The 27,264-nt window shown below is 44.9% G+C and overlaps 1 protein-coding gene across 1 annotated transcript in view; it reads left to right on the top strand.

Annotated features, from left to right (window-relative positions):
- Positions 1–27,264, top strand: part of TTC39B (tetratricopeptide repeat domain 39B) — a 159,378-nt gene that overhangs the window by 75,218 nt on the left and 56,896 nt on the right. The window contains exon 2 of the mRNA XM_040417168.1: positions 11,868–11,902. Coding sequence (XP_040273102.1) covers positions 11,868–11,902 — 35 coding nt within the window. The remainder of the gene's footprint in view (positions 1–11,867; positions 11,903–27,264) is intronic.

Genomic DNA, 27,264 nt, shown 5'->3' with positions numbered 1-27,264 from the left:
GTTTTTTATGTCTAAATAGTGTAAAAATAAATGTTAACTTTGAAAAAACCTTTTTTACATCAGTTATATCTACTGAGCTTTTGCGGGACAATCTGTAGTTTTTTATTGATACCATCTTGGAGTGTGTGACTTTTTGATCACATTTTATAACTTTTTTGGGGGTAAGAGGAGCAATGACATAATGGCAAATTGGCCATTTTGACCCTTATTTTCCGTTTCGCCAATTGCTGTATTGGAAAAAGATTTTTATATTTTAATAGTACGGGCGTTCTCGGTCCTGGTGATACCCATGATGTTTATATTATTATTATTTTTTTTTAACCATTTAACCTTTTTAGATTTTTTTTTTTTCTTTTTTTTTTTTTTTTTATGATTTTGAAGCTCATATGAGCCTATAAAATCTCTGTATTTTTATTTTTTTCATTTTCATTTTGAACAATCATGTATTTTTAAATTGAGTTTGACTGACTATTGCTCATTTATTATGTTGGCCTGCCATCTGGTGGCCAAAATAAGAATAGCAGCGTGAATGCTCTGTCTTTCATCAGCGAGACTCAGAGCATTCAAAGCAATTACTGACATCCCCATAGGCCGCAGGGGATATCGGTAGGATTTGACACTTTAGATGCCGCAATCTCATTTGATCACGGCATCTAAAGCCTTTAATTACTGCGATCAACATTATTGCTGTTTGCGGTATTTAGCAGCAGGTCTCTGCTGTTTGAAACAGCAGAGACCTGCCGACCATAACACCCGCAGGATGCGTGACCTGTATGGCGCTGGTAGTGAGAGGGTTAAAGATACCCTCCTCCCACCAGCTAGGAAGAGGAATTAAATAAGATAAATCCTCCTTCAGCTCCACCACAGTGTCTTTCTGGAACAGCCTAGGAGAATCACCACCATACACACAGACTAACCTAAAGAGGATAGGTCATCAATATTAAAAGCCCAGACAACTCCCCTTTAAAGAGGACCTTTCACCGATTCTTACCCTATGAACGAAGTATACAGACATGTGGAGCGGCGCCCGGGGATCTCTCTGCACTTACTATTATCCCCGGGCGCCGCTCCGTTCTCCTGCTATGCCCTCCGGTATCTCCGTTCCCTAAGTTATGGTAGGCGGAGTCTGCCCTAGCGCTGGCCAATCGCATTGCAGAGCTCACAGCCTGGGAGAAAATAACCTCCCAGGCTGTGAGCTCTGCGCTGCGATTGGCCAGCGCTAGGGCAGACTCCGCCTACCATAACTTAGGGACTGGTATCTCCGCCTACTATAACTTAGTGAGCGGAGATACCGGAGGGCATAGCAGGAGAACGGAGCGGCGCCCTGGGATAATTGTAAGTGCAGTGAGATCCCCGGGCGCCGCTCTACATATCTGTATAGTTAGTTCATAGGGTAAGAATCGGTGAAAGGTCCTCTTTAACTAGCAAAACTAGCAGTGTGTGTATGTATATAAAATTTGGGTGGGAATTATGTCGTGCCATTGTGGGGTATTCATGAAAGGGAAATTACCGGTAAGAGTTAATTAGGTATTTCCCTTTCATACTCCACGACACCACATACGATGAGATATACCAAATAAGCTAACATTTTAGAGTGAGACTATGGCTTAAAATGCTCATCTACCGAAAGACACCTAATGCGACCTAAGTACATTAATCCTATAATGCCTAATAAACGTATTCGGAGTGGACCATGTTGTCGTCCTACATATCTGTTCAATAGATGCCCCTCTAAATTCTGCCCATGAATCTGACATGGATAGCTCTGGTAGAGTGGGCTTTTAGTTTACTTGGGGGCTCTTCAAATTTCGCTTTGTAGGCCTCACTAATAGCCAATTGTATCCAAAAGGGATGCTTTTGAGGATCTATAACCTTTTCTACTGAAATTGAATAAGCATAAAATCTGACTTTCTCCAGGAATCATTAGAGTGATTTAAGAATTTAATCACTCATGGATGCAATGCAATTTTTTTTTATCAAATATGGTGCTAAGGGCAGACATCTGAACCCGCCGAGTACTAGGCCTTAAGCCCTTTTCGAACCCTAACTATAGGAAATTCAAAATCGATTGGACTATCCCCAGAGGTGATACCTATTCCAAATCCTAGAGTGTTTTTTGAACGTTATCGCCTTCCTGCTTGCTTGCCATAGTTTGAATCACACCCTCTGACAGGCCCCTAGCTTTAAGTATCAGTTTTTCAGAATCCAGGCAACTAGATGTAGACAATCTACATGAGCATGTGAAATTGGGCCTTGAATGAGAAGATCCTGTTTCCATGGAAGATGCCATGGCCCCTCCAGAGACAGAATGTTCAATAATGGGAACCAAGATTTCTTTGGCCACACTGGAGCTATTAAAATAACCTTCCCGTTCTCTTCTCTGATCTTTTTTCAGAACTCTTGGGATGAGGGTTCGATTTTTGGCTTGGTGCATCCACTCCCATTCCTCCCAGGGTCAGGGAATAAAATTTTTTACTTTTGCATTGGATTTTGAGGTGAATAGGTTTATTGCAGATTTCCCCATTTATAAGCAATCTACAAGAAGACTTGCTGGTCTAAGCTCCACTCTCTCTCAAGTTCAGTGGTTTAGTTTTCCTTTTTATATAGACTGCCGACAGGGAACACAGATGACGCTCTGCCCAACCAAAAATAGTGTTCGCCACATGCTGCATAGAATGATTCCTTGCCTTCCCAATTGATGGTTTATATAGGAGATCACTGTCACATTGTCTGACCTTTATTTGGACATCCGTCCCCACAATCTTTGTTTAGGGCCGAGAGCCATCCAGACCGCCAAAAATTCTCAGTGGTTGGAAGACAATTCTGGCTATTCCCGAGACCACTTTCCCTGTCCCTGATTTTAACAAAAGAGCCCTTCTGGCCGTATTAGTTAATCCAATAGTCTTTGCTGCTATTCTTACCGACTCTGCAGTGGCATCAGATAGAAGGTCCACATCTTTTAAAAGGCGTGGGAAGGAGTCTTTAAGTCTATAATATGGAGTATTATCTCTAAACAGGCCCTCTAAATGCTCCAACCTTTTTTTCAAGGAACTAGCCACAAAAGTGGATGCTATATTTGGTTTAAATAGAGCCGCTGCTGAGTCCCAGGTTTTTTCAAGACAAGCATCACTGGTTTTTGTCCATCCGGTCCTTTTAATGGTCCAGTATCCTCAAATCGTAGCGCATTAGCACCTTTGAACAATTTGACTAATGAAACATCCACTTTAGGACAAGTTTCTAATAACATTTCATCATCTTCCCTAAACTGAAGTCTATGCCCTGATTGTCCTAGGTAAAAAAAAGTTTCATATCTGGTGTTTTCCATTCTTGCTTAATCAGAAGAGTGTAAGTTTTTAGGAACTTAAAATACATGGTTCTTCTTTTGTTCCAGTCCACTAAACCTTTATTTCTGGACAGGCCTTTGAATTTTTGAATCTGACAAATTCATAGTAGATTTGACCATTTTAATAAGTTATTTAGTGTTATCAGAAGAAAACGAGAACTTTTTCTATTTTGAGTCTGAGCCAGAGGAGTTGTTAGAGTCTGAGTCCAGTAATTCTGAATCAGACTCTGATAAAGAAGAGTGTTCTGTCGCGCCCCCCCCCCCCCCCCCCCCCCAAATTTCTGACAACTCCTAAAGACTCATTATAGCGAAAGTCTTATGAGCTGTCAGGAGTTCAGAGATGAGGGCTACGGATATACAGTAGATGTCACAACTGCCCTCTAACAGTTTCACTGGGAAAGCAATAGTATGTAAATGCACTAAAAGTGAATTCTGTTGACCAAAATCTGTTGAAAACTTTTAATAAAGGCCAATTAAAAATTATTTTTAGACCAAAATGAGTGAAATGCATGATAAAAGAATTGCCCCCAAAGGCATCCACAGCCTTTAAGTCTCTATTCTTTCTGAGTTCAGTCATACACTTGGGCTGTATTATTAGTGACTGACCGTTATCTATGTATACATACTTAGGGCTGTATTACACTAACAGATTATCTGACCAAATTCTGTCCAATCAGACCAATAGTTGGTGTGTGTGTATAACAAAAGATCTGTGTGTGTGTGTGTGTGTGTGTGTGTGTGTGTAACCGGCCATCTGACCAATGATTGGTCAGAAAATCTGACAGATAAGCTGTTGGTGTAATAGAGCCTTAAGACAGTGAATGCTATCGATCACTGTTAACACCTCACCCATGTACAACTATCAGTAACTGACAGCTCTCTGTATACATACTTACACAGAGAATGCTTTCAATTACTGATAACACCTCCCCTGTGTACAAGTATCAGTGACTGACAGCTACCTATGTATACACACTTACACAGAGAATGTTATTAATTACTGATAACACCTCCCCCGTATACAGCCATCAGTAACACGCAGGTATCTTTGTTTACACACTTACACAGAGAATGCCATCAATGACTAATGGTCTGGAGCTCATCTCCTTCTGCTGTCTAACATGCTGTCTGCAGATGGCACAACATTTTCTCGTGACAGGTTTTCTTTCAGGAAGGATCACACTTGGGGTTGACCAAACAAGGTTATGTAAAACATTCTTGGGGAACTAGTTTTTAGCACCTTCAGTATGTTTGTTTTTATTTTTATTTTTTGGGGATCCTGTGTTTTTGGCAGAAAAAATAGCCCCCCCCCCCCCCCCTTTCTCTTTTTTTTTTTTTTCTCTCTAGAATCTCTTTCATTTTCATCCTACAGTTATGTGGTATTTAGAGATGAGTGAAATGTAAAACTTTTTTATTTTGGTTGCTTCAGCCAATTTTTCTCCCCAAAATTTTGCTTTATTCCAAATTAATTTGTCATGAAGCGCATTAAATCAGGTCTATCCCAGCCTGCAGGGAGAATTTATCTCGGTGTACATCACTTGCAGCAACAGACTTCTGAATTTGGCTCACAATAAATTATGGCAATAACTGACCAAATAACAGAAGTGTAAACTCTCTGCCTTACAGGTCAGTGTTGGCGTCGGCTCTAATTTATCGGCATGGACTTAACCGTGCAGTGGACCAAGATTCAAGGAGTGGCCCCATGACAGTGGGGAGGGTGTCAGCAGTAAGGCTGTGTTCACATCACGGTTTATTTTTCCGTTCTACTGATCCATCAAAAGAACAGCCCAAAAAAGCGGATCCTGTATTTTGAGCATCCGCCTTCAAACTGTCAGTATTTGGTAATTGTTTGATCAGTATTTGTAAGGCAAAAATAGGAGCGAATCCAAAACGGAGAGGAAATGGGATGGAAATATTTGCATGTCTTCTGTGTTTTGGAGCTACTCCTGCTTTTGGCTTCCAAACCATGATCAAATCCTGATGCTAAATAAGAACAGAAGAATAAACTGTGATGTCAACACGGCCAAACAGGGTCACTAGTGTCCCCGTAACAGGCTGGTGAGGGTGGCAACAGCATGAAGAGTCACAATAGTGGCCCTGGAACGCAGTGGGGAGGGGGGACAACAGGAGTGGCAGTAATAGCACAATATGGTTGCAGATGACAGTAGGAGCAGATGGCAGTAAAGGCAGCAGGGGGGTGCCAACATCAGAATAGTGGCAGCAGCATGTAGACAGAAGTAACGGGCCATTTGTCACAACTTTCCAGAGTGGTATTATACTACAGTCAGATCATTACTGCCAGAATGATGTAGTCCAGGGGTCAGCAACCTTTGGCACTCCAGCTGCTGTGAAACTACATTTCCCAGCATACACAGGTACTTGACTGTTTTTGTAACTCCCATGGAAGTGAAAGTAGGATTCTGAGAGTGGTAGTTCCAGAACTGCTGGAGTGCCGGAGGTTGATGATCCTTGATCTAGTCTGTTGCATCAGGCACTGGTGTCTGGAAATCCTGGTTGAACCACGACTGATTCATCTTTATAAGGGTTAGCCTCTCAACATTTTGTACTGAAAAACGAGTTCTCTTTGGGGTAACTATGCCACCTGCTGCACTAAACACCCGCTCTGATGCCACACTACTGGCCAGGCAGGAAAGCTTGCCAAGGGCAAACAGCCATTTGCGGCCACAATTCAAGTTTGGCTACCCAGTAGTCCAGGGGATCTTGGATCTGGGGTTGCGGGTTGCAGTTCAAGTGTGCCACCACCTGCTGGTTTACGTTCTGCGCTGTGTCCTGCTGCTGCTAGGTGGTTTCTTCAGTAGGCGGGGAAGAAAGCTGTTCATTAGAGACTGAAGACTTAAATTGCTGCTGTTGGAGCTGGTGCATCTCCTGCCCCCCAGCCCACTCCAGCAGTCATCACAGTGGAGCTTGAGTTCAGAGGGTCCCCCCAGTTGCACCTTCATGAGGATGGGTGATGGCGCATGTAGGCAGCAACCAACCGACTACAAAGGATGTCTCGATAGTAGTTGAGTTTTTAATCCCTCTCAGAAGGTGTAAAAGAGCCCCCCCCCCCCCCCGATTTTGGACCGGTAGCGAGGGTCTAACATTGTGGAGAGCCAGTAGTCATCCCTCTACTGAATGGTGATAAAGCAACTGTCATTATGCAAACTCCTCAGCATGCATCTGGCCATTTGGGAAAGGGACTCCCTGCCTCTATATCCATACTGCATACTGCCATGGTGTGTTGGGGTTATCCTTCATCATCACCCTCCTATTCCTTCTGCTCCACTCCTGTCGCTTGGGCAAATAAAACACCTACTTCTGTATAGAATTCCTGGGCGTTTATGTCCTCATCCTCCTCCTGTGCCAGTTCAGCCTCCACAGGGCTCAGGCCAAGAGATGTAGGTGACACATCTTCTGTCCCCTCGCCAGTCAGATTTATCAGCATCCCCTGCAGGACGTGAAGGAGTGGAATGGCATCATTCATCCCATAGTCATCATTCATCCCATAGTTACAAAGTGACCTCCACAAAGGGCCTTAGCAAACGGCAGGTATCACACATGTGTTTCCACTGTCTAATGTCAAAGTTACACTGGGGGGAAGTTCTGTTCATCTGCACCATCACGAAATCTGTCACAGGTTTCTTATGCTCATACAGTTGGTCGAACACGTGGAATGTGGAGTTCCATCATGTGAGGGGGAACACCATTCTGCCTTTGCAGCTGAAGGAGGATGTGTTTTGCATGGTAAGAGTGGCTGAAGTACATGCACAGTTTCCTTGACATTTTCTAGACGTGTTGGGGTTGGGTGGAAGACTTAAGGAACCAGGTGACAACCAGATTGAAGACGTGCACCAAGCAGGGTCCATGGGTCAGCCCTCCCTGACACAGCGCAGACATAATGTTCTTCCTGTTATCAGTGACCATGCTTCCTATCTCTAGTTGGTGATGAGACAGGCCGGATAAGATTTCTTGATGGATGATGCAGAGCAGTTCCTCCCCGATGTGACTCTGTTCATCCAGGCTGACCAGGTGCAGAACTGTGTGACAACTCTGTGCTTTGCATAGGTGGTATGCTGGAGGACCACTTTGTGGCTACAGTGGAGGCTTAGGACAAGGTGGAGGATGAGGAGACAGAGAGGAGGACATTGGCACAGAAGTCCCATGATTACAAAGCAGAGGCGTCATTGCCATCACCTGGCCAAGTTGCTGGTGTGTCTGGGCCGGAACTAAATTTACCTAGTGGGCTGTAAAGGACATATATTGTCCTTGACCATAGTTACAGATCGACATGTCGGCGCTGGCATAAACTGTACCAGATGCCGACAGGTTCAAGGACTGGCCCACCTTCTGCTCAACATGCAGGGCTGGTAGAGCTTTCTTTTATAGAAGTAATGGCTGCTTGAGACCCTCCACCTTGGGTCTGCACAAGTTAACAGTTCTCTGAAATGTTCCGCAACATGGAAAGGGAGGGACTGTAGTACCAGCAACTTGGCTAGGTGCACATTCAGCTTCTGCACCATTGGATGAGTGCACGCACATTGTTGTCTCTTTACAATTGCCTCGATTGCTGGAAAAACGCATGATGAGGAGCATCAGGAGTAATAGATGAAGGGAAGGATGGACAGCTTCCTTTTGCGGAGGTTGAGGAGCCCTGACTGCTGGAGAAGGGGTGGAGGCCACTGGGAGATGCAGCGGTTGCTGCGTCAGGCTGAACCACTACATTAGTTCCACTGTTTTCCCAGGCCACTTTATGGTGACGATCCGTGTGTTGAAGCGGGGCCGTGATGCAAACATTAGGACCCTGACTGCGCTTCACCACCTGCTAACTTATCTTGCATACCACCATGCTAACGTTCTCCAGTGACTTGCTAAAAAAAAATTCACACACTGCTGAGCATGGCATTTTACCCCCACATCTCCGTGCTGACTGCCTGCTGCTGTCTTTATGAACTCGTGCACTGCTAGTTGTTTCCTGACAAGTAGGCTCCTGAGTAGCAGACAGTCTATCCCATGCGCATTTGGCTCCAGATCTCCCACTGTTTTACCCTACTGGCCCACCTTTAAAGAGGACCTTTCACTAGTTTAAAAACTAACTATATCAGTGGGCAGAGCGGCGCCCAGGGGTCCCCCTGCACTTATAGTATGTCTGGGCGCTGCTCCGTTCACCCGGTATAGGCTCCGGTGTCTTCAGCTCCCTCTGTTGTACTGGGCGGAGTTTTTGTATTAGGGTTGTCCCTTACTGCAGCGCTGGCCAATCGTAGCGCACAGCTCATAGCCTGGGACTCCCAGGCTATGAGCTGTGCGCTACGATTGGCCAGCGCTGCAGCAAGGGACAACCCTAATACAAAAACTCTGCCCAGTACAACAGAGGGAGCTGCACACACCGGAGCCTATACCGGGCGAACGGAGCGGCGCCCAGACATACTAGTAAGTGCAGGGGGACCCCTGGGCGCTGCTCTGCCCACTGATATAGTTAGTTTTTAGTTTTTAAACTAGTGAAAGGTCCTCTTTAAAGGGAACCTGTCACTGGGATTTTGTGTATAGAGCTGAGGACATGGGCTGCTAGATGGCCGCTAGCACATCCGCAATACCCAGTCCCCATAGCTCTGTGTGCTTTTATTGTGTACAAAAAACGATTTTATCCATATGCAAATTAACCTGAGATGAGTCCTGTCCCTGACTCATCTTACATACAGGACTCATCTCAGGTTAATTTGCATATGTATCAAATCTGTTTTTTTACACAATAAAAGCACACAGAGCTATGGGGACTGGGTATTGCGGATGTGCTAGCGGCCATCTAGCAACCCATGTCCTCAGCTCTATACCCAAAATCCCAGTGACAGGTTCCCTTTAAGTTCCCAGTCCGCCCCTGTTACCACCTCTTCTTCTGCTGCTACTTGTGCCAGCTACAGCAACATTTTTGCCACTGCCCGTTCCTTTTGAGCGCCCAGGCAACTGTCTGTTGGTCATAATGTACAGTAACTGAATCAGTAATGTAAATATGAATAGTGTACTAGATAAACACGATTATATATTAGACTTCCTGTTGACAATGAGTCTGATTCACAGTAAGTCTATGTATAACAGAACAGACTAAGAATGAATGGTGCAGCAGGTGAATAAGATACAGGGCGATTACACAGAGCCTGCATTGTCCCTGCAGTCTCCCTATGCTTTCTCTACAGTGTCTAAAAACTCTTTGTATGATCTCCCTGTACTGTCCCTATGCAATATCCTACAATTACAAGCTTTCTAAAACACTGTCCCTAGTGCTTTCCATGCCTCACTATTCTTGGTTCACAATGAAATGGTGGCAACCATGCGGGATAAGGCTTTTATAGGGCTGTGACATCATAGGGGATGGCTATCTGCTGATTGGCTGGCTGCATGGCATTATGGGTCATATCGTGTTTTGGGGCTTCTGTCACTTTAACACATGTAGCTGCCATTTTAGGAAACAAACTATTCATTACTATGAATCGCGAGGAAATTTGGATTTGTTGCGAATCCAATTTTTCCTGAAATTTGGATCGAAGTGGTACTACTAAAAAAAATTTGTTAAATAAAAGAATAAGAAATTGTTATTCTGTCTTGTCCAAATACAGGATCCTGACATATAATCTCTCTATATAGCTTTGGTTTTTTTTCCGTTTGTTTTACCACAGTCACAGGGTTGCTTTGTTTGTTTGATCCATCTGAAGATATAAATGCAAATAAACTATTCACTTGTAGTTTTGTAGTATAAGCATGGCACCTGTGTACTGACTGAACTCTGTTGAAACTATTGGGGTCATTTATTATCAGAATTACGCCAATTTCTGGCGTATATCTGTCACAGATTCGGTCACAAAGGGGATTTGCAGGTGAATCTGCAACTTTTCCCTGCTCATGCCAGGTCTAAAAAGGGGGTAGGGAAGGGGGCTGGTCGGACAGATGAAAAGAAAATGATCTAAATCTACGCCAGCTCCCTTGCTGGTGGATGCACTTAAGGTATATAGAGGCTGGCTCCTCTATATAACTTTGACGCATCCACCACCAGCGCAGGGGTGTGACGAATACCGTGCCACGACTGACGACGAACGTCAACTACGTCGAGCTCACGAGATACGCTATGGGCACTGGTTACCAAGGCGTGACGTTATGCCCTCCTGGAGGAGTGGGTCAGTCTTGGTACAGTTTTCACAGACACCTCTTGTCCACACGGGCACATAGAGGCCACAAGCTGAGAGAGCCTTTTCACTGCCCCAGTGAAACAGCGCGTTCTCAGCCCGGGAAGACTGCCACCAGTTTCTTGTTTGATATAAGCCCGGTCCGCTAACGGGATTATATAGGAGAAACCAACCTGCGGTTGCGTATTACTAGGCCGAAAGACGGACGTGGGGATTTGTGATCGAGATACAAGACAGCACAAGATTAAATTATATATTTAATCGCCTTAAGGGCTCACTACACAAAACACTATACACAAGGATATATACAGTGGTCTGAGGTTACAAATACAGGTGGTATGGTACAAACAGGATTACCCAGAACAAAAGTCAGTTTACCAGATGGATGAGTCCTTTTGGGTTGTGATGAATTCTTAGCTGTATTCACATGGAGGGTAGTGATGCCAGCAGGTTGCAGGTCCCTCTAAACACATGGCACGATGTGACCCTCCTTCAGAGAAAAGGCACGCCTGCTTGCTGGCACAAGCTTTTTAAACTGTAGCCGGCCCCTCCTCTTCCCGCCTCTGGGAAGGGTCCCCCCTCCCTGCTGATCCTGGCAGCTCAATGTCCCACAAAACCCTTTTAGGGTTCATAGCTCCAGACCAGAAGGTCACAGGGAGATGGTTCTGGGACCAACAGACCCGCCTGGGTTCCGGCTACAAGTAGTCCAAGCATGGTACCGTTATCTCCCCACATAAATGAAATATGTATATCTCCCTTCCCTGGCATCCCACCACCAGACTGCCCTGTTTATCGTGGCCACAGGGACACAAATATGTATTTGACTTATGTCTGGGATGGACGGGTGATTCATAATTCTTTATGAATTGCCGGTTCCATGATGTCTGGGGGGAAATGATAGATCAGGGCAAGGCCTGAGACCCCCTGCCGGGAGTTTTCCTGCAGGATAAACTAATCCGGCCTCCGTGCTGTCTGGATTAGGTGAGATTATGCCCACATGTGGCCTCCTTGAAGGCAGAGCCCCTGTGGAATTCACTACCTCTGCTATCTGACAAGCAGATGGTTGGAGCAAGAACTTATTTTGCATGTACACTGACAAAGGTGAATCAGATGTAAATCATGGCTGCCATTAAATGATTATCCATATTCCTCACAGGGTTATTAAGACTGGCGTCTAAAATACCGGTCTTAATAAATGACCCATATATACTAATAGTAGGTAGGCAGAAAGGCTGCCTGTGGTAGGATTTCAGTAGTAGATGTCAATGTTCAATGCAAGTGACAACCCAAGATCACCTTGGTAGTGTAATGGAAAGTTATACCTGCTGATCATGTGTTTTTTTTTCTTTTAGGAAAGCTTTGAAGATGCATTTGAAAATATCCCAGTGTAAGTATACTTTAAGAATGTGTTAAGATGTTTCACTGTAAACTGAGCTTTGGTTATAGTATGCAAAATATTCATAACTATCCTTCAACACATGGACATTACTTATAAGGGGTATCCCATGATTAATGTAAAAAAGTGAAATCATACATAAACTAGTACATAACAATCTCTTTCTAACAAAGCTAGAACCAGCGCAGTACCTCACATGGATCCAGTGATCTTCATATTCCTTGCTCCAATTTTTCTGCTAGATTTCGAGCTTTCTGCTTGGGGAGGGGGAGGGGGGGGGTGTCTCTTCTCAGAGGTGTGCCCTGTCTGCTGCAGCTAGTGGCAGTTGAAGAATGGAAATGAGTACTTATGTCTCAGTGAGCAGGACGGATAAATTAGAAAAAGAGCAAACAGTAGGTGGTGCTATACAGACAGATTTCATTAATTAACTCAGTAACTATAATGCATTTTAAATTGCATGCAATTACAAAAGTATTCAGATCCGGGTGTGGATGGACCCTCAAACCCTTTAAATTTCATTTTTTTTCAACGTACAAAGCTGACCACAAACTAGAATTTGGCACTTGGTAACTATCAGTATGGACAGTTTGCACATACAGTATATCTCAAAACTATTTTCTGTGGGCTGACTATATGCTCCAATATATGTGTATGCAGTGACCAAGCTGGATGAGGCCTTCTGTTTAGATGTGGATGCATTAAACATATACCTATGGCTTTATTCGTTCAGATCCCAGATCAGTGGCGGAGGTTAAGGCCATAAATATTAGAGAATGAAAGCAGTTTTAGATTTTCAGCTTTCCTAAATAAGGTCAATGTATTGTCCCCTTTTTAGGTGGCTGCAGCGGTAACGTCCCATGCACACAGGACACTGGTAAAGCCAATGAATGGCCTCAGCAGTGACATCCAGTAGACGTTATACATACACATACACTACTGACGCAGTACTGTGTAAAGGTTTAGGGCAAGTGTGGAAAAATGTTGCAAAGTAAGAATCTAGAAGTAGAAGTGTTAATAGTTTATTATCAGTTAACAAAATGCAAAGTGAATAAACAAAACAGAAATCGAAATATTTGGTGTGACAAACCTTTGCCTTCAAAACAGCGTCAATTCTTCTAGATAGACTTGCACAGCATTTTTGAATTAACTCGGCAGGGAGGTTGTTCCAAACATCTTGGAGAAAATACCTCATATCATATGTGGGTGTATGCTAGCTCACATCCTTCGGTCTCTTCACATAATCCCAGACAGACTCGATGTTGAGATTAGGGCTCTGTGGTGGCTAGATCATCACTTCGAGGGCTACTTGTTCTTTAAGCTTAAGATAGTTCTTAATGACATTGGTTGTATGTTTGGGATTGTTATCCTGCTGCAGAATAAATTTGGATCCAATCAAACACCTCCCTGATTGTTTTGCATGATTGCTAAGTATCTGCTTGTATTTCTCAGCATTGAGGACACCATTAATCCTTACCAATCCCCAAATCCATTTGTGCTCTCCAGCCCTTCGGTGAACTGTCTTCTTTTACAGCCAAATACTTGCTGGGCTGGCCTTCAAAATCAGAAGGTTCCCAGCAGTGCTATTAGCTAACAACTGGCAGAAACCAGTGAGACCCAGGTACACCCGTCAACTGTTAAGCGAAATCTGGCCAGAAGTGGTCTTCATAGAAGAATTACGGCCAAAAAGCCATACCTTTGACGTGGAAACAAGGCCAAGTGACTTGACTATACACAAAGACATAGGAACTAGGTGCAGAGAAATGTCAGCAGGTGCTCTGGACCAATGAGTCAAAGTTTGAAATATTTGGCTCTACAGCAAGGTAGTTTGTTTGCAGAATGGCTAGAGAGTGGTAATATAGTGAGTGTCTGCTGGCAACCGTTAAGCATGGTAGAAGTTCCTTACAAGTTTGGGTCTGCATTTCAGCAAATGGAGTTGGTGATTTGGTCAGGTTTAATGTCCTTAATGCTAAGGAATACAGGCAGATACTTGGCCATCATGCAATGCCATCATGCAATACCATCAGGAAGGTGTCTGATTGGGTCCAAGTTTGTTCTGCAGCAGGACAACAACCCCAAACATACAGTCAATGTCATTAAGTACTATTTTCAGCATAAAGAACAAGGAGTCCTGGAAGTGATATGGCCCCCTGAGAGCCCTGATCTCAACATTGAGTCTGCCTGGGATCACATAAAAGTCCAAACTAAATAGATGGATGGAACTAGTACGTCCCTCTATGTTTTTTTTTTTAATTCCAAATGCATTTAGAATAAAAACCAACATAGAGGGACCTGCTGTCTCCATCCCTTTATTTTGTTTGGACTATCCAGTTTGTTTTGGGAGATTGAACCTTTTATCCCAGGAGACGGGCACCCACTAGTTCCATACTAGTAGTGTTCTTCGTTTTACAACTTCTTTGGGATTACATGAAGAGACAGAAGGATTTGAGCAAGACTACATGTACAGAAGATCTATTGTTAGTTCTCAAAGATGTTTGGAACATCCTCCATGCGGAGTTCCTTCAAAAACTGTGTGCAAGTGTACCTAGAAGTATTGATGCTGATTTGAAGGAAGAGGATGGTCATACAAAATACTGATTTGATTTAGGTTCCTCTTTTGTTCATTAACTTAGCATTTTGTTAAATGATGAAATAAACTACTTTTAACACTTATGTTTTCTAAAGCATTATTTCTCTGCAGCATTTTCCCCACATCTGCCTAAAACCTAAATTGCACTGTACTGTATATCATTTGGTAAACATATCCGTTGTCAGGTAATGCATAGTTCCTTCAATCCCTAAGATCTTTCACATGGTAGATGTTGTTTGTGCCTTATTGTTTTCAGTGTGAATTCACGTTGCTATCCATACAGCCATGGACATATCCCTTCTTGGCTATGAAACTGGTGTGGGTGTCCGTTGCATTAGCCACATTCATCCACAACATGCAAAATGCAAAACCATGGCAGAAACCTAAGGCCCCTTTTTCACACAAGCGAGTGCGCATTGCGCCCGCTCTTAATCCGGACCCTTTCATTTTAATGGGTCTGTGTACATGAGCGTTGTTTTTCACGCATAACTTGTGCTTTGCGTGAAAATCGCAGCAGGTTCGATATTCTGCGTTTTTCAAGTATCACCTGCCCCATAGAAGTGAATGGGGCTGTGTGAAAAACGCATCGCATCCGCAAGCAAGTCCTGTTGCGATGCATTTTTCACTGATGGTTGCTAAGAAATGTTGTTTGTAAACATTCAGTTTTCTATCAACCGCATGGTAAAAATGGAACAACTGAACGCAATTGCAAAAAAACGGACTGAACTTGCTTGCGAAATGGTGCGAGTTTTCCTGAACGCATCTGGACCTAATCTGTATCATTTGTGTGCAAGAGGCCTAAGGGTCGGGTTGCATGGTGGATGTTTTAGTGGAAAAATTTGCCACGTTAACATACCGTAAGGGTATGCTCATATGTAAAAGATTTGAAGAACTGAAAATTCCATGCATCTGAATTTGTAAAAACCTTGTTCTGATTCATAAGAGATAGTGGTGTACATTTCTGGAACAAGTCTCATTTCTGAACATGCTTCCTGGTCCCTCTCAGGTTGCAGAAATTGACCGCTTAACCAATCACTGGCCATAGCAGTGACCAGCCTCAGTCAGTGATTAGCTGAGCAGTCATTATCTTTATGTCAAGAGGGAAGTGGTGGAACTGGAACACTGGGGGATATGGGATGTTAGTATACTGTTCTGGCCCTCTCTTTTAATATATGTTTTATTACAAAGTAGGAAAGGAGAGGGGAAGCAAAAGGGATCCTAGGCTACACATAGAATAGGGATCTGCAATTTCCGGCACTCTAGCTGTTCTGAAACTACAACTCCCAGAATCCTCCTTTCACTTCTGTGGGAGTTACAAGAACAGCCGAGTAAGTTTGCAAGCTGGGGGTTGTGGTTTCATAGCAGCTGGAGTGCCAAAAGTTGCTGATCCATGATCTAGCATATGTTAGAATTATCACATGGAAGGTAAGGCAAAAGTTACAATGTTCAAATCGGTTCAAACAAATTAGGTTCATTTGTAGAGTGATTTATCATTCCCCCATCTCCAATCTTCTGGCATTTAAACTTTTTAAATGCCATTGCGCCTAAATCTATGGGGAAATGGTATTTCTACACCACTTTCTAAAAAGGGGCATGATTCCCGGTAAGCCCGGGCTATTTACCTTCTATTATGCCAGTTTTCTGACGTAAAAGAAAACATGGCCGCTCCAAGCTGCCTAAAATTTCAGCTTAGGCACATGGACTACTTGGACTACCAGAAGGTGCACCTCGCTATAAGGCCTCATGCACACGACTGTTGTGGTCCGCATCCGAGCCGCATTTTTTGCGGCTCGAATGCGGACCCATTCACTTCAATGGGACTGCAAAAGATGCGGACAGCACTCAGTGTCCGTTTTGCGGACAAGAATAGGCATTTCTACAACGGGCCGCCTGTTCCGGCTTCAGTTTTTTTAGCGGATTCGTGGTTTGCGGACCGCAAAAAATGGACCGGTCGTGTGCATGAGGCCTAAATTGGGTGCATCCTCTAACAGCACAGCAGATATCATAGACCGATGTAAAACGCTGGCCTATGATAGATTCCCCCCATGTGTGAAAACACAACAAACTTGTTACTTATATCTTGTATGCTGAGGAAAAAACAAGACCTATATAGATATAATCTTTGCTCCAGTAATAGAATGATCCTAGTCCTTGTAAAAGGTAAAGGGGAACATTGGGGGAAGGAAGGCAGAGTTCTAATACAGGACCCCAAACCTCAATTTACATATTTATCAGTCAAGCAATCCTAATAATGGTCCAGAATTGGCAGATGTTCAGTAATCCATATGGTGTCTATAACAGTCTCACAATTTCTGCTGAATTTTAGACCTCAAGATCTGTATAAACAACTCACATTGAGTAAAAAAGCTTTTGACCATGGCTTCTTTTTGAGGCACCACATACCGAACGCAGAATAGATTCAGACATATTGTGATCAGGGCCGGCCTTTGGAGTGTGCGAGCTGTACGGCATGGCAACAGGGGCGCCGGTGGCCAGGCTGTGCCGACAGCGAGGAGGCTCCTTGGCCGGTGTAGCGACTGCCACAGACACCACACACTGTAATGACATGCAGGGCAGCGGCGGCAGCCTTCTCTCACCTCCCAGCAGTGCCCTTACTACTTCATAGACGCCCCCTGCCTGTGTCACAACTTGCACGCTTTTCATTTAGGAGATTCGAATCTCAGGCATAGTCATCTGTATTGCTGTCCTCAGGAGAGGGAAAGATGTGTCTGCTGGGATTCGAACCCATGACCTTCTGTATCAGAGGCAAAGCATTACCCACACTGCTATAAGAGCTGCATAGCCACTGACTGAAAAAATATGAGACTTCTACTGTAGACTCTGATATAGCTGGCTAAGTGTACATCTATACACACCCAGCACTGCTATATCTGTATATGACAACTGCCCCAGCACACTCAGCTCTGCTATAGCTCTATATATGATCGCTGCCCCAGCACACCCAGCTCTGCTACATCTATATATCTCTAAGTATTACTATACAGTAGATAGATATATAGAGATATAGCAGGCTGAGTATGCTGGGGCAGCTGTCATGTGTATGGATGTACACTAGCTATCAAAGCTATAAATGAGTCTACAGTAGAAGTCTCATATTTTTTCAGTCAGTGGCTATGCAGCTCTTATAGCTGTGTGGTTAAGTGCCTTGCCTGTGATACAGAAGGTCGTGGGTTCGAGTCCCAGCAGAAACTTTCTGAAATACAGGCTAAATTAGAATACACAAACACTGACTCCATATATGGACATACAGCGCGGGACACAGGAAGAGGCTGCATCGCATCGCTGACATAGAGGTAAGTATAAGTGTTTTTTTTAAATACCCGACTGTTACTGCCACATGGGGGGAGGGGGGTTTGCACCTGATACTGGCACATGGGGGGGAAGGAGAGAGGCACTTGATACTGGCACATGGGGGGGAAGGAGAGAGGCACTTGATACTGGCACATTGGGGGGGGGAGATGGCACTATGATACTGGCACATGGGGGGGTGGGAAGGAGAGAGGCACTTGATACTGGCACATTGGGGGGGGGAGATGGCACTATGATACTGGCACATGGGGGGAAGGAGAGAGGCACTTGATACTGGCACTTTTTTGGGGAGGGGGGGGAGATGGCACTATGATACTGGGACATGGGGGGGGGGGAGAGGCACTTGATACTGGCACATGGGGGGGTTGGCACTATGATACTGGCACATGGGGGTGGGAAGGAGAGAGGCACTTGATACTGGCACATTGGGAGGGGGGGAGATGGCACTGATACTGGCACATATGGTGGGGGGGAAGGAGAGAGGCACTTGATACTGGCACTTTTTTTTGGGGGGGGGGGAGATGGCACTATGATACTGGGACATGGGGGGAGGAGAGAGGCACTTGATACTGGCACATGGAGGGGTTTGGCACTTGATACTGGCACATGGGGGGGGGGTTGGCACTATGATTCTGGCACATGGGGGGTGGGAAGGAGAGAGGCACTTGATACTGGCACTTTTGGGGGAGGGGGCGAGATGGCACTATGATACTGGCACTTTTGGGGGAGGGGGCGAGATGGCACTATGATACTGGCACATGGGTGGGAAGGAGAGAGGCGCCACAAGATTAGCTCGCACAGGGCGCCTGAACACCTAAGGCCAGCCTTGATTGTGATGTGCAGCATGGTCACTTATTAACCCCTGATCACCCCATATAGACTCCCTGATCACCCCCCCGTCATTGATCACCCCCCTGTAAGGCTCCATTCAGATGTCCGTATGTGTTTTGCGGATCCTCGGATCCGCAAAACACTGACACCGCGGATCCGCAAAACACATACGGACGTCTGAATGGAGCCTTACAAGGGGGTGATCAATGACAGGGGGGTGATCACCCCATATAGACTCCCTGATCACCCCCCTGTCATTGATCACCCCCCTGTAAGGCTCCATTCAGACATTTTTTTGGCACAAGTTAGCAGAAATTGATTGATTTTTATTTATTTTTTTCTTACAAAGTCTCATATTCCACTAACTTGTGACAATAAAAAAAATCTCACATGAACTCACCATACCCCTCCCGGAATCCAAATGCGTAAATTTTTTTTAGACATTTATATTCCAGACTTCTTCTCACGCTTTAGGGCCCCTAAAATGCCAGGGCAGTATAAATACCCCACATGTGACCCCATTTCGGAAAGAAGACACCCCCAGGTATTCGCTGAGGGGCATATTGTGACAAAAAGTTCAATCTTTCATGGACTCAAGTTAGCGGAAAGGGAGACTTTGTGAGAAGAAAAAAAAATAAAAAATTTCCGCTAACTTGTCCCAAAAAAAAAAATCTTCTATGAACTCGCCATGCCCCTCATTGAATACCTTGGGGTGTCTTCTTTCCAAAATGGGGTCACTTGTGGGGTATTTATACTGCCCTGGCATTTTAGGGGCCCTAAAGCGTGAGAAGTCGTCTTGGATCCAAATGTCTAAAAATGCCCTCCTAAAAGGAATTTGGGCCCCTTTGCGCATCTAGGCTGCAAAAAAGTGTCACACATGTGGTATCGCCGTACTCAGGAGAAGTTGGGCAATATGTTTTGGGGTGTCATTTTACATATACCCATGCTGGGTGAGAGAAATATCTCGGTCAAATGCCAACTTTGTATAAAAAAAATGGGAAAAGTTGTCTTTTAGAGAGATATATTTCTCTTACCCAGCATGAGTATATGTAAAAAGACACCCCAAAACACATTGCCCAACTTCTCCTGAGTACGGCGATACCAGATGTGTGACACTTTTTGCAGCCTAGGTGGGCAAAGGGGCCCACATTCCAAAGAGCACCTTTAGGATTTCACAGGGCATTTTTTACACATTTTGATTTCAAACTACTTCTCACGCATTAGGGCCCCTAAAATGCCAGGGCAGTATAACTACCACACAAGTGACCCCATTTTGGAAAGAAGACACCCCAAGGTATTTCGTGATGGGCATAGTGAGTTCATGGAAGTTTTTATTTTTTTGTCACAAGTTAGTGGAATATGAGACTTTGTAAGTAAAAAAATAAATAAATAAAAAATCATCATTTTCCGCTAAATTGTGACAAAAAATAAAAGTTCTATGAACTCACTATGCCCATCAGCGAATACCTTAGGGTGTCTACTTTCCGAAATGGGGTCATTTGTGGGGTTTTTCTACTGTCTGGGCATTGTAGAACCTCAGGAAACATGACAGGTGCTCAGAAAGTCAGAGCTGCTCCAAAAAGCGGAAATTCACATTTTTGTACCATAGTTTGTAAACGCTATAACTTTTACCCAAACCATTATTATTATTTTTTTTACCCAAACATTTTTTTTTTATCAAAGACATGTAGAAGAATAAATTTAGAGAAAAATTTAAATAGAAATGTAGTTTTATTTGAAAAATTTTACAACTGAAAGTGAAAAATGTAATTTTTTTGCAAAAAAATCGTAAAATTTTGATTTATAACAAAAAAAGTAAAAATGTCAGCAGCAATGAAATACCACCAAATGAAAGCTCTATTAGTGAGAAGAAAAGGAGGTAAAATTCATTTGGGTGGTAAGTTGCATGACCAAGCAATAAACCTTGAAAGTAGTGTAGTGCAGAATTGTAAAAAGTGGCCTGGTCTTTAAGGGTGTTTTAAGCTAGGGGAGCTGAGGTGGTTAAAAAATGTGTCCACCTCTTTCCAAAAAAAATGTTCATTTGTTAGCAACCTCAAAAATAATGCTATAAATCGGCATCTAGTTTAGCACATCTTGGGCAACAGGACCATCCAATAAGGTAATTGTGCAGCAGCACCATTTTATTAGCCATATCCAAGTATGAGGAAGCTGAGATGTATCAATTTGCCTTTATATGAAGAACCTACTATTTCTTTAGAGGATAAACTGACCCTCTTATTTACATTAAGGGTACTTTCACACTAGCGGTTTTCTTTTCTGGTATTCAGTTCCGTCCTAGGGGCTCAATACCGGAAAAGAACTGATCAGTTTTATCCTAATGCATTCTGAATGGAGAGCAATCCGTTCAGGATGCATCAGTTCAGTCCCTCTTACGTTTTTTGGCCGGAGAAAATACTGCAGCATGCTGCAGTTTTCTCTCCGGCCAAAAATCCTGAACGCTTGCTGGAATGCCGGATCTGGCATTAATTTCTATTGAAATGTATTAGTGCATTAAAATTGCCGCATTGACGGATCCATTCTTCCGGTCCGCGCATGCGCAGACCATTAAACCTGTTTAAAAAAAAATATAACGGATCCGTTTTTCCGGATGACACCAGAGAGACGGATCCGGTATTTCAATGCATTTGGCAGATGGATCCGCATGCGGATCCGTCTGAAAAATGCCATCCATTTGCGTCCGGATTGCCGACGACGGAACTGCCTGCCGGAATCCTCTGCCTCGAGTGTGAACGTACCCTACAGCTGAAATGTGCAGTAAGGTCTTCCAGTGGCTAGATCACGGAATACACTTTAGAGAAGTGGGTCGTACCGGCTCACCAGAGTACCAGAGGCCTCCTGAGCCCATGGTCCAGGAGGAAAAAAAAACATTTGGAGCTAGTCACTTGCCACTAAGGTCTCTCTCTTAGACTCAAAACGTATTAGACTTTATTGAGAATATAATGCGAATCCTTTCTTGTGTCACTACACTGGTTCCTGTATAAGCAGAGACATACGGTAATGCTTCAGGCTGTCAGTTTGCTGACAGGTCAGACATTGATCATTTCCTTCTCCTTACAAGGCCACTTCACAAGATGGGCCTAAACTGATTTCATCACTCCCATCCCATGTCCCCATGTGGACACTGCAGATATCAAGGCACCGGTGTGTGCGTCTGTCCTGTAGTGGAGAGTCCTGGATTAGAATTAGACTGCATCACAGATTGGTGAAATCTCCCAGCATCCCTCCTGAGCGAAGCATCATCCTCCGTACCAGCATCGACCTGCTGCTAATTTATTTGACATTTCTTTTGACTGCTGTAATGGGGAGCCCCTGCCAGGCCAGCTGCTACCTTGCTGCCCTTGACGACTGATCTATGAGCGGATCTGTGCACATCCCATCCATGTCCTGTTAGAAGGGTGAAGGATTTCACTGCAGATCTCGCCCTGTAAGTATGGCACCTCGTTCTGCATGGCTATCGGTTTTCACCTTGGACATGTACGGTACGACTGCGGTGAGGGATGCTTTGCCGACTGACTTGTGTATATGTACCAGTGTTTAGCTGTTATTCCGGTGTTGTCCTGGCTTGTAGCCATACTCCAGTGCTTGGCATCTGCATTGCCTCCCTGTGCTTGCAGACACTTCAGGGTCCTTTCTCATTGTCTTGCATGCATCTGCTTGTACAGAAGTGCTTACTGGGGGAGGGATGGTAACAATATCTTGCAGCTCTAGCAGCCGGCAAACCTCAGAAAAAGCCAGATTAGCAGGTTTGTGGAGACCAGCACGGGAAGAGTTAACAGCCCAGGCTTCCCGCACCTCATGTGACGCAGCATTTGGATTCATCTAGTCCTCTCCCAGATTGAACTTTCTGAATATTTAGCCATTTCTACCATGATGGCTGTCTGTAGAGGGGATGTAGTATACAGAGGCAATGTGTCGCCCGGGAAGCTCTCTTTACATTGTACACGGCAGATGATCGCTAAAGGGATGCCCTTTGACTGCATCAACTCTTTCATGGCCAAAAGTGCTTTGCATTTGACCAGCAGCTTCCATGACCCAAGACAAACATTTTGGCAGCGCACTTAAAATGAAGGCTGACAATCTGGTTACCTGCTCCATTTTTGTTGTGGCATTTAGCCCCCATTACCCCCCTTTCCCGGGTCCATTGTGGGTGGAGCGCCATACCATGTGCTATATGGCAGTACAACAGTTTTACAGACCCCGTGTTACATATAGTTCTACCTATGTACTACTATTTAGTTATCTGTCCAATGGTGCGGCCACCTAAGGTGGTGATGACCCAGATTTATTGCAGCTTGATTTATTTTTTTTATGAAGCAGATGGAGGATAAATTGCTGATCTCTTGGCAATGTATGAACTGGTGGGATAAAATAGTAACAAATCATGGAGCGTTAATCTTTCAAAGCCTCGGTATTAAGAAATTCATGTCTGTTGGTTAACTCCCAGACCCTTGAGTTTCTAGGCTAAACCGTACCTTACAATGTGCCAAGTTTACTTTTCTTTCCCTTCTTGCCTTATAATTACATCTTCTTGATACTTTATCTTTAAAGAAGCACTCCGGTGATATATTTTTCTTCATCTTTTGTTAAAACATTCTGCCATTATGTGTAATGAAAGGTCATTACCTTTTAAAGGGGTTTCCAGGGTTGATGTATAAAAATCAGACATCATATAGTGCATGACCCGTGTCTTTCTAACAGAGTTGGGCCTCGTGCACACGACTGTTCCATTTTTTGCAGTCTGCAAACCGCGGATCTGCAAAAACGGAAGCTGCCCGGACGGGCCATTGTAGAAATGCCTATTTTTGTCTGCAAAACGGACAAGAATAGGACAGGTTATATTTATTTTGTGGGGCTACGGAACGAAGCAACGGATGCGGACAGTACATGGAGTGCTGTCCGCATCTTTTGCGGCCCCATTGACGTGAATGGGTCCGCATCCGAGCCGCCAAAAACAGCAGCTCGGATGCGGACCATAACTACGGTTATGTGCATGAGGCCTTAGAACCAGCCCTCTACTTCACATGGATCCAGAGATCTCCCCACTCCAATTGCTCAGCTAGGTTTTCTTTAGGCAGGCAGCTCAGGGGAGCGTGTCCTTTCTGCGGCAGCTGTCTCCTTGTTGCAGCTTTCTCCCTGTAACAGTAGATCTGGCTGGCGGCAGGTGAAGGATGGAGCAGAGCATGTGTGACTAAGGCCTCCTGCACACGACCGTTGTGTGCACCCGTGGCCGTTGTGCCGTTTTCCGTTTTTTCGCGGACCCATTGACTTTCAATGGGTCCGTGGAAAAATCGGAAAATGCACAGGTCATTAAGCAATGCGCCGCACAGACCTGTCACTTACCAGTAGGAGGAGCTCCCGGCCGGACGCAGAGATCGCAAGTAAGTATAATGGTTCTACAAATTGCTAAGTAACCATGGCAACCGGGACAGCAGTAGTGATGATAGGGGGGGGGAGATTTTAATTAGGAGGGGGAGGGAGGGGAGAGGGCCCACTGGCCACCAACGAGTTAACTACAGGGGAGGGGGGGGCCGCTTCAAGTTAAAATATACCATCGGATTGGAGAAAACTCTGATCCTATGGTATATTAACTCCTGACTTTACATTGAAAGTCAATGGGGGACGGATCCGTTTGAAATTGCACCATATTGTGTCAACGTCAAACGGATCCGTCTCCATTGACTTGCATTGTAATTCAGGACGGATCCGTTTGGCTCCGCACGGCCAGGCGAACACCAAAACGACTTTTTTTTCATGTCCGTGGATCCTCCAAAAATCAAGGAAGACCCACGGCCGAAAAAACGGTCACGGATCACAGAAAAACGGAACCAGTTTTTGCGGACCGCAAAAAAATACGGTCGTGTGCAGGAGGCCTAAGGGTACTTTCACACTAGCGTTTTTCTTTTCCTGTATTCAGTTCTGTCCTAGGGGCTCAATACTGGGGGAAAAAAACCTGATCAGTTTTATCCTAATGCATTCTGAATGGAGAGCAATTTGTTCAGGATGCATCAGTTCAGTCCCTCTTACGTTTTTTGGCCGGAGAAAATACAGCAGCATGCTGTATTTTTCTCTCCGGTCAAAAATCCTGAACACTTGCCGGAATGGATCTGTTCTTCCGGTCCGTGCATGGGCAAACCTTTAAATCTGTGAAAAAATAAATACCGGATCCGTTTTTCCGGATGACACCAGAGAGACGGATCTGGTATTTCAATAGATTTGTCAGACTGATCCGCATCCGGATCCATCTGACAAATGTATCCGTTTGCGTCTGGAACTGCCTGCCGGAATCCTCTGATGCAAAGTAGCCGCTCAGCAATGTTATGGAGAAGGACAGAGAAATGAGGAACATAACAAACAGCAGGTGACACTACACTGATTATTTATTTATTTATTTTTTTAATAAACCAGTGGCTATGCTTTAATTTTTAATTACATGCAATTACAAAAACATTCTTCAATGCCAGATACTGGTTTGCAAAACTTCTAATTTATTTATTTATTTTTGGTGGGGAAAACCCTTTTAAATAGGTTTTCCAAATTTGGCAGAGGGCTGTGCAAAACTGTAGAAAAACATACTTTTTTGAATAAGGCTTATATTACACACACACAGCGTTCCTTCCCGGCAATCGCCTGCTCGTCAGCAGTGGAGACCGCTTCTATTACATGCAGCGATCTCCTCCTCAGTATGGGGAGGAGCAAACGCTAATGTCATCTGCCATACTGTCTAGTTTGCCAGCAGCAGATCCCGATTAGACAGCATGATCTGACGCCTGCAAACGATAATTTTTAACATGTCAGAAGATTTGGATTACCTGATGAACGAGTGTTTGCAGATCATAGTTTATAGGCGTTCCTATGACTGCTTGTTAGCGATAATCTGCCCAATTATCTGCCAGTGTAACATAAGCTTAAGGCCTCATGCACACGACCGTTTTTTTTTTTTGCGGGTTCCGTTTTTCCGTTATCCGTGACCGTTTTTTCGCCCGTGGGTCTTCCTTGATTTTTGGAGGATCCACGGACATGAAAAAAAATGTCGTTTTGGTGTCCGCCTGGCCGTGCAGTGCCAAACGGATCCGTCCTGACTTACAATGCAAGTCAATGTGGACGGATCCGTTTGACGTTGACACAATATGGTGCAATTGCAAACGGATCCGTCCCCCATTGACTTTCAATGTAAAGTCAGGAGTTAATATACCATAGGATCGGAGTTTTCTCCAATCCGATGGTATATTTTAACTTGAAGCATCCCCATCACCATGGGAACGCCTCTATGTTAGAATATACCATCGGATTTGAGTTACATCGTGAAACTCAGATCCGACAGTATATTCTAACACAGAGGCGTTCCCATAGTGATGGGGACGCTTCTAGTTAGAATATACTACGAACTGTGTACATGACTGCCCCCTGCTGCCTGGCAGCACCCGATCTTTTACAGGGGGCTGCGATCCGCACAATTAACCCCTCAGGTGCTGCACCTGAGGGGTTAATTGTGCATATCATAGCCCCCTATAAGAGATCAGGGGCTGCCAGGCAGCAGGGGGCAGACCCCCCTCCCCAGTTTGAATATCATTGGTGGCCAGTGTGCGGCCCCCCCCCTATTGTAATATCATTGGTGGCCAGTGTGCGGCCTCCGTCGCCCCCCCCTTCCCCCTCGCCCGATCATTGGTGGCAGCGGAGAGTTCCGATCGGAGTCCCAGTTTTCCCAGGTTACTTAGCAATATTACAATATTAGAAGCATCATACTTACCTGCGGCCGGGAGCTCCTCCTACTGGTAAGTGACAGGTCTGTGCGCTGCATTGCTTAATGATCTGTCACTTACCAGTAGGAGGAGCTCCCGGCCGGTCACAGACAGTGCAGCAGGTAAGTATGATGCTTCTAATATTGTAATATTGCTAAGTAACCATGGCAACCAGGCCTGCAGTACCTGGTTGCCATGGTTACCGATCGGAGCCCCAGTGATTAAACTGGGACTCCGATCGGAACTCTCCGCTGCCATTAATAATCGGGAGGGGGGGAGAGGGGAGGCCGCACACTGGCCACCAATGATATTAATACAATGGGGGGGGGGGGGGGGGGGGGCGCACGCTGGCCACCAATGATATTACAAGGGGGGGGGGGGGGGGGGCGCACGCTGGCCACCAATGATATTACAATAAAGGGAGGGAGGGGGGGCCGACGGAGGCCGCACACTGGCCACCAATGATATTACAATAGAGGGAGGGGGGGCCGGGGGAGGCCGCACACTGGCCACCAATGATATTCAAACTGGGGAGGGAGGGGGGTCTGCCCCCTGCTGCCTGGCAGCCCCTGATTTCTTATAGGGGGCTATGATATGCACAATTAACCCCTCAGGTGCAGCACCTGAGGGGTTAATTGTGCGGATCACAGCCCCCTGTAAGAGACCGGTTCCTCACAGGCAGCAGGGGGCAGTCATGTACACAGTTCGTAGTATATTCTAACTAGGAGCGTCCCCATCACTATGGGAACGCCTCTGTGTTAGAATATACTGTCGGATATGAGTTTTCACGAAGTGAAAACTCAGCTCTGAAAAAGCTTTTATGCAGACGGATATTCGGATCCGTC

The sequence above is a fragment of the Bufo bufo genome, chromosome 2, assembly GCF_905171765.1.
Source record: "Bufo bufo chromosome 2, aBufBuf1.1, whole genome shotgun sequence".
In the NCBI taxonomy this organism is placed as follows: domain Eukaryota; kingdom Metazoa; phylum Chordata; class Amphibia; order Anura; family Bufonidae; genus Bufo; species Bufo bufo.
The sequence above is the reverse complement of the archived record's forward strand: the minus strand, read 5'-3'. Positions and strand labels throughout refer to the sequence as shown.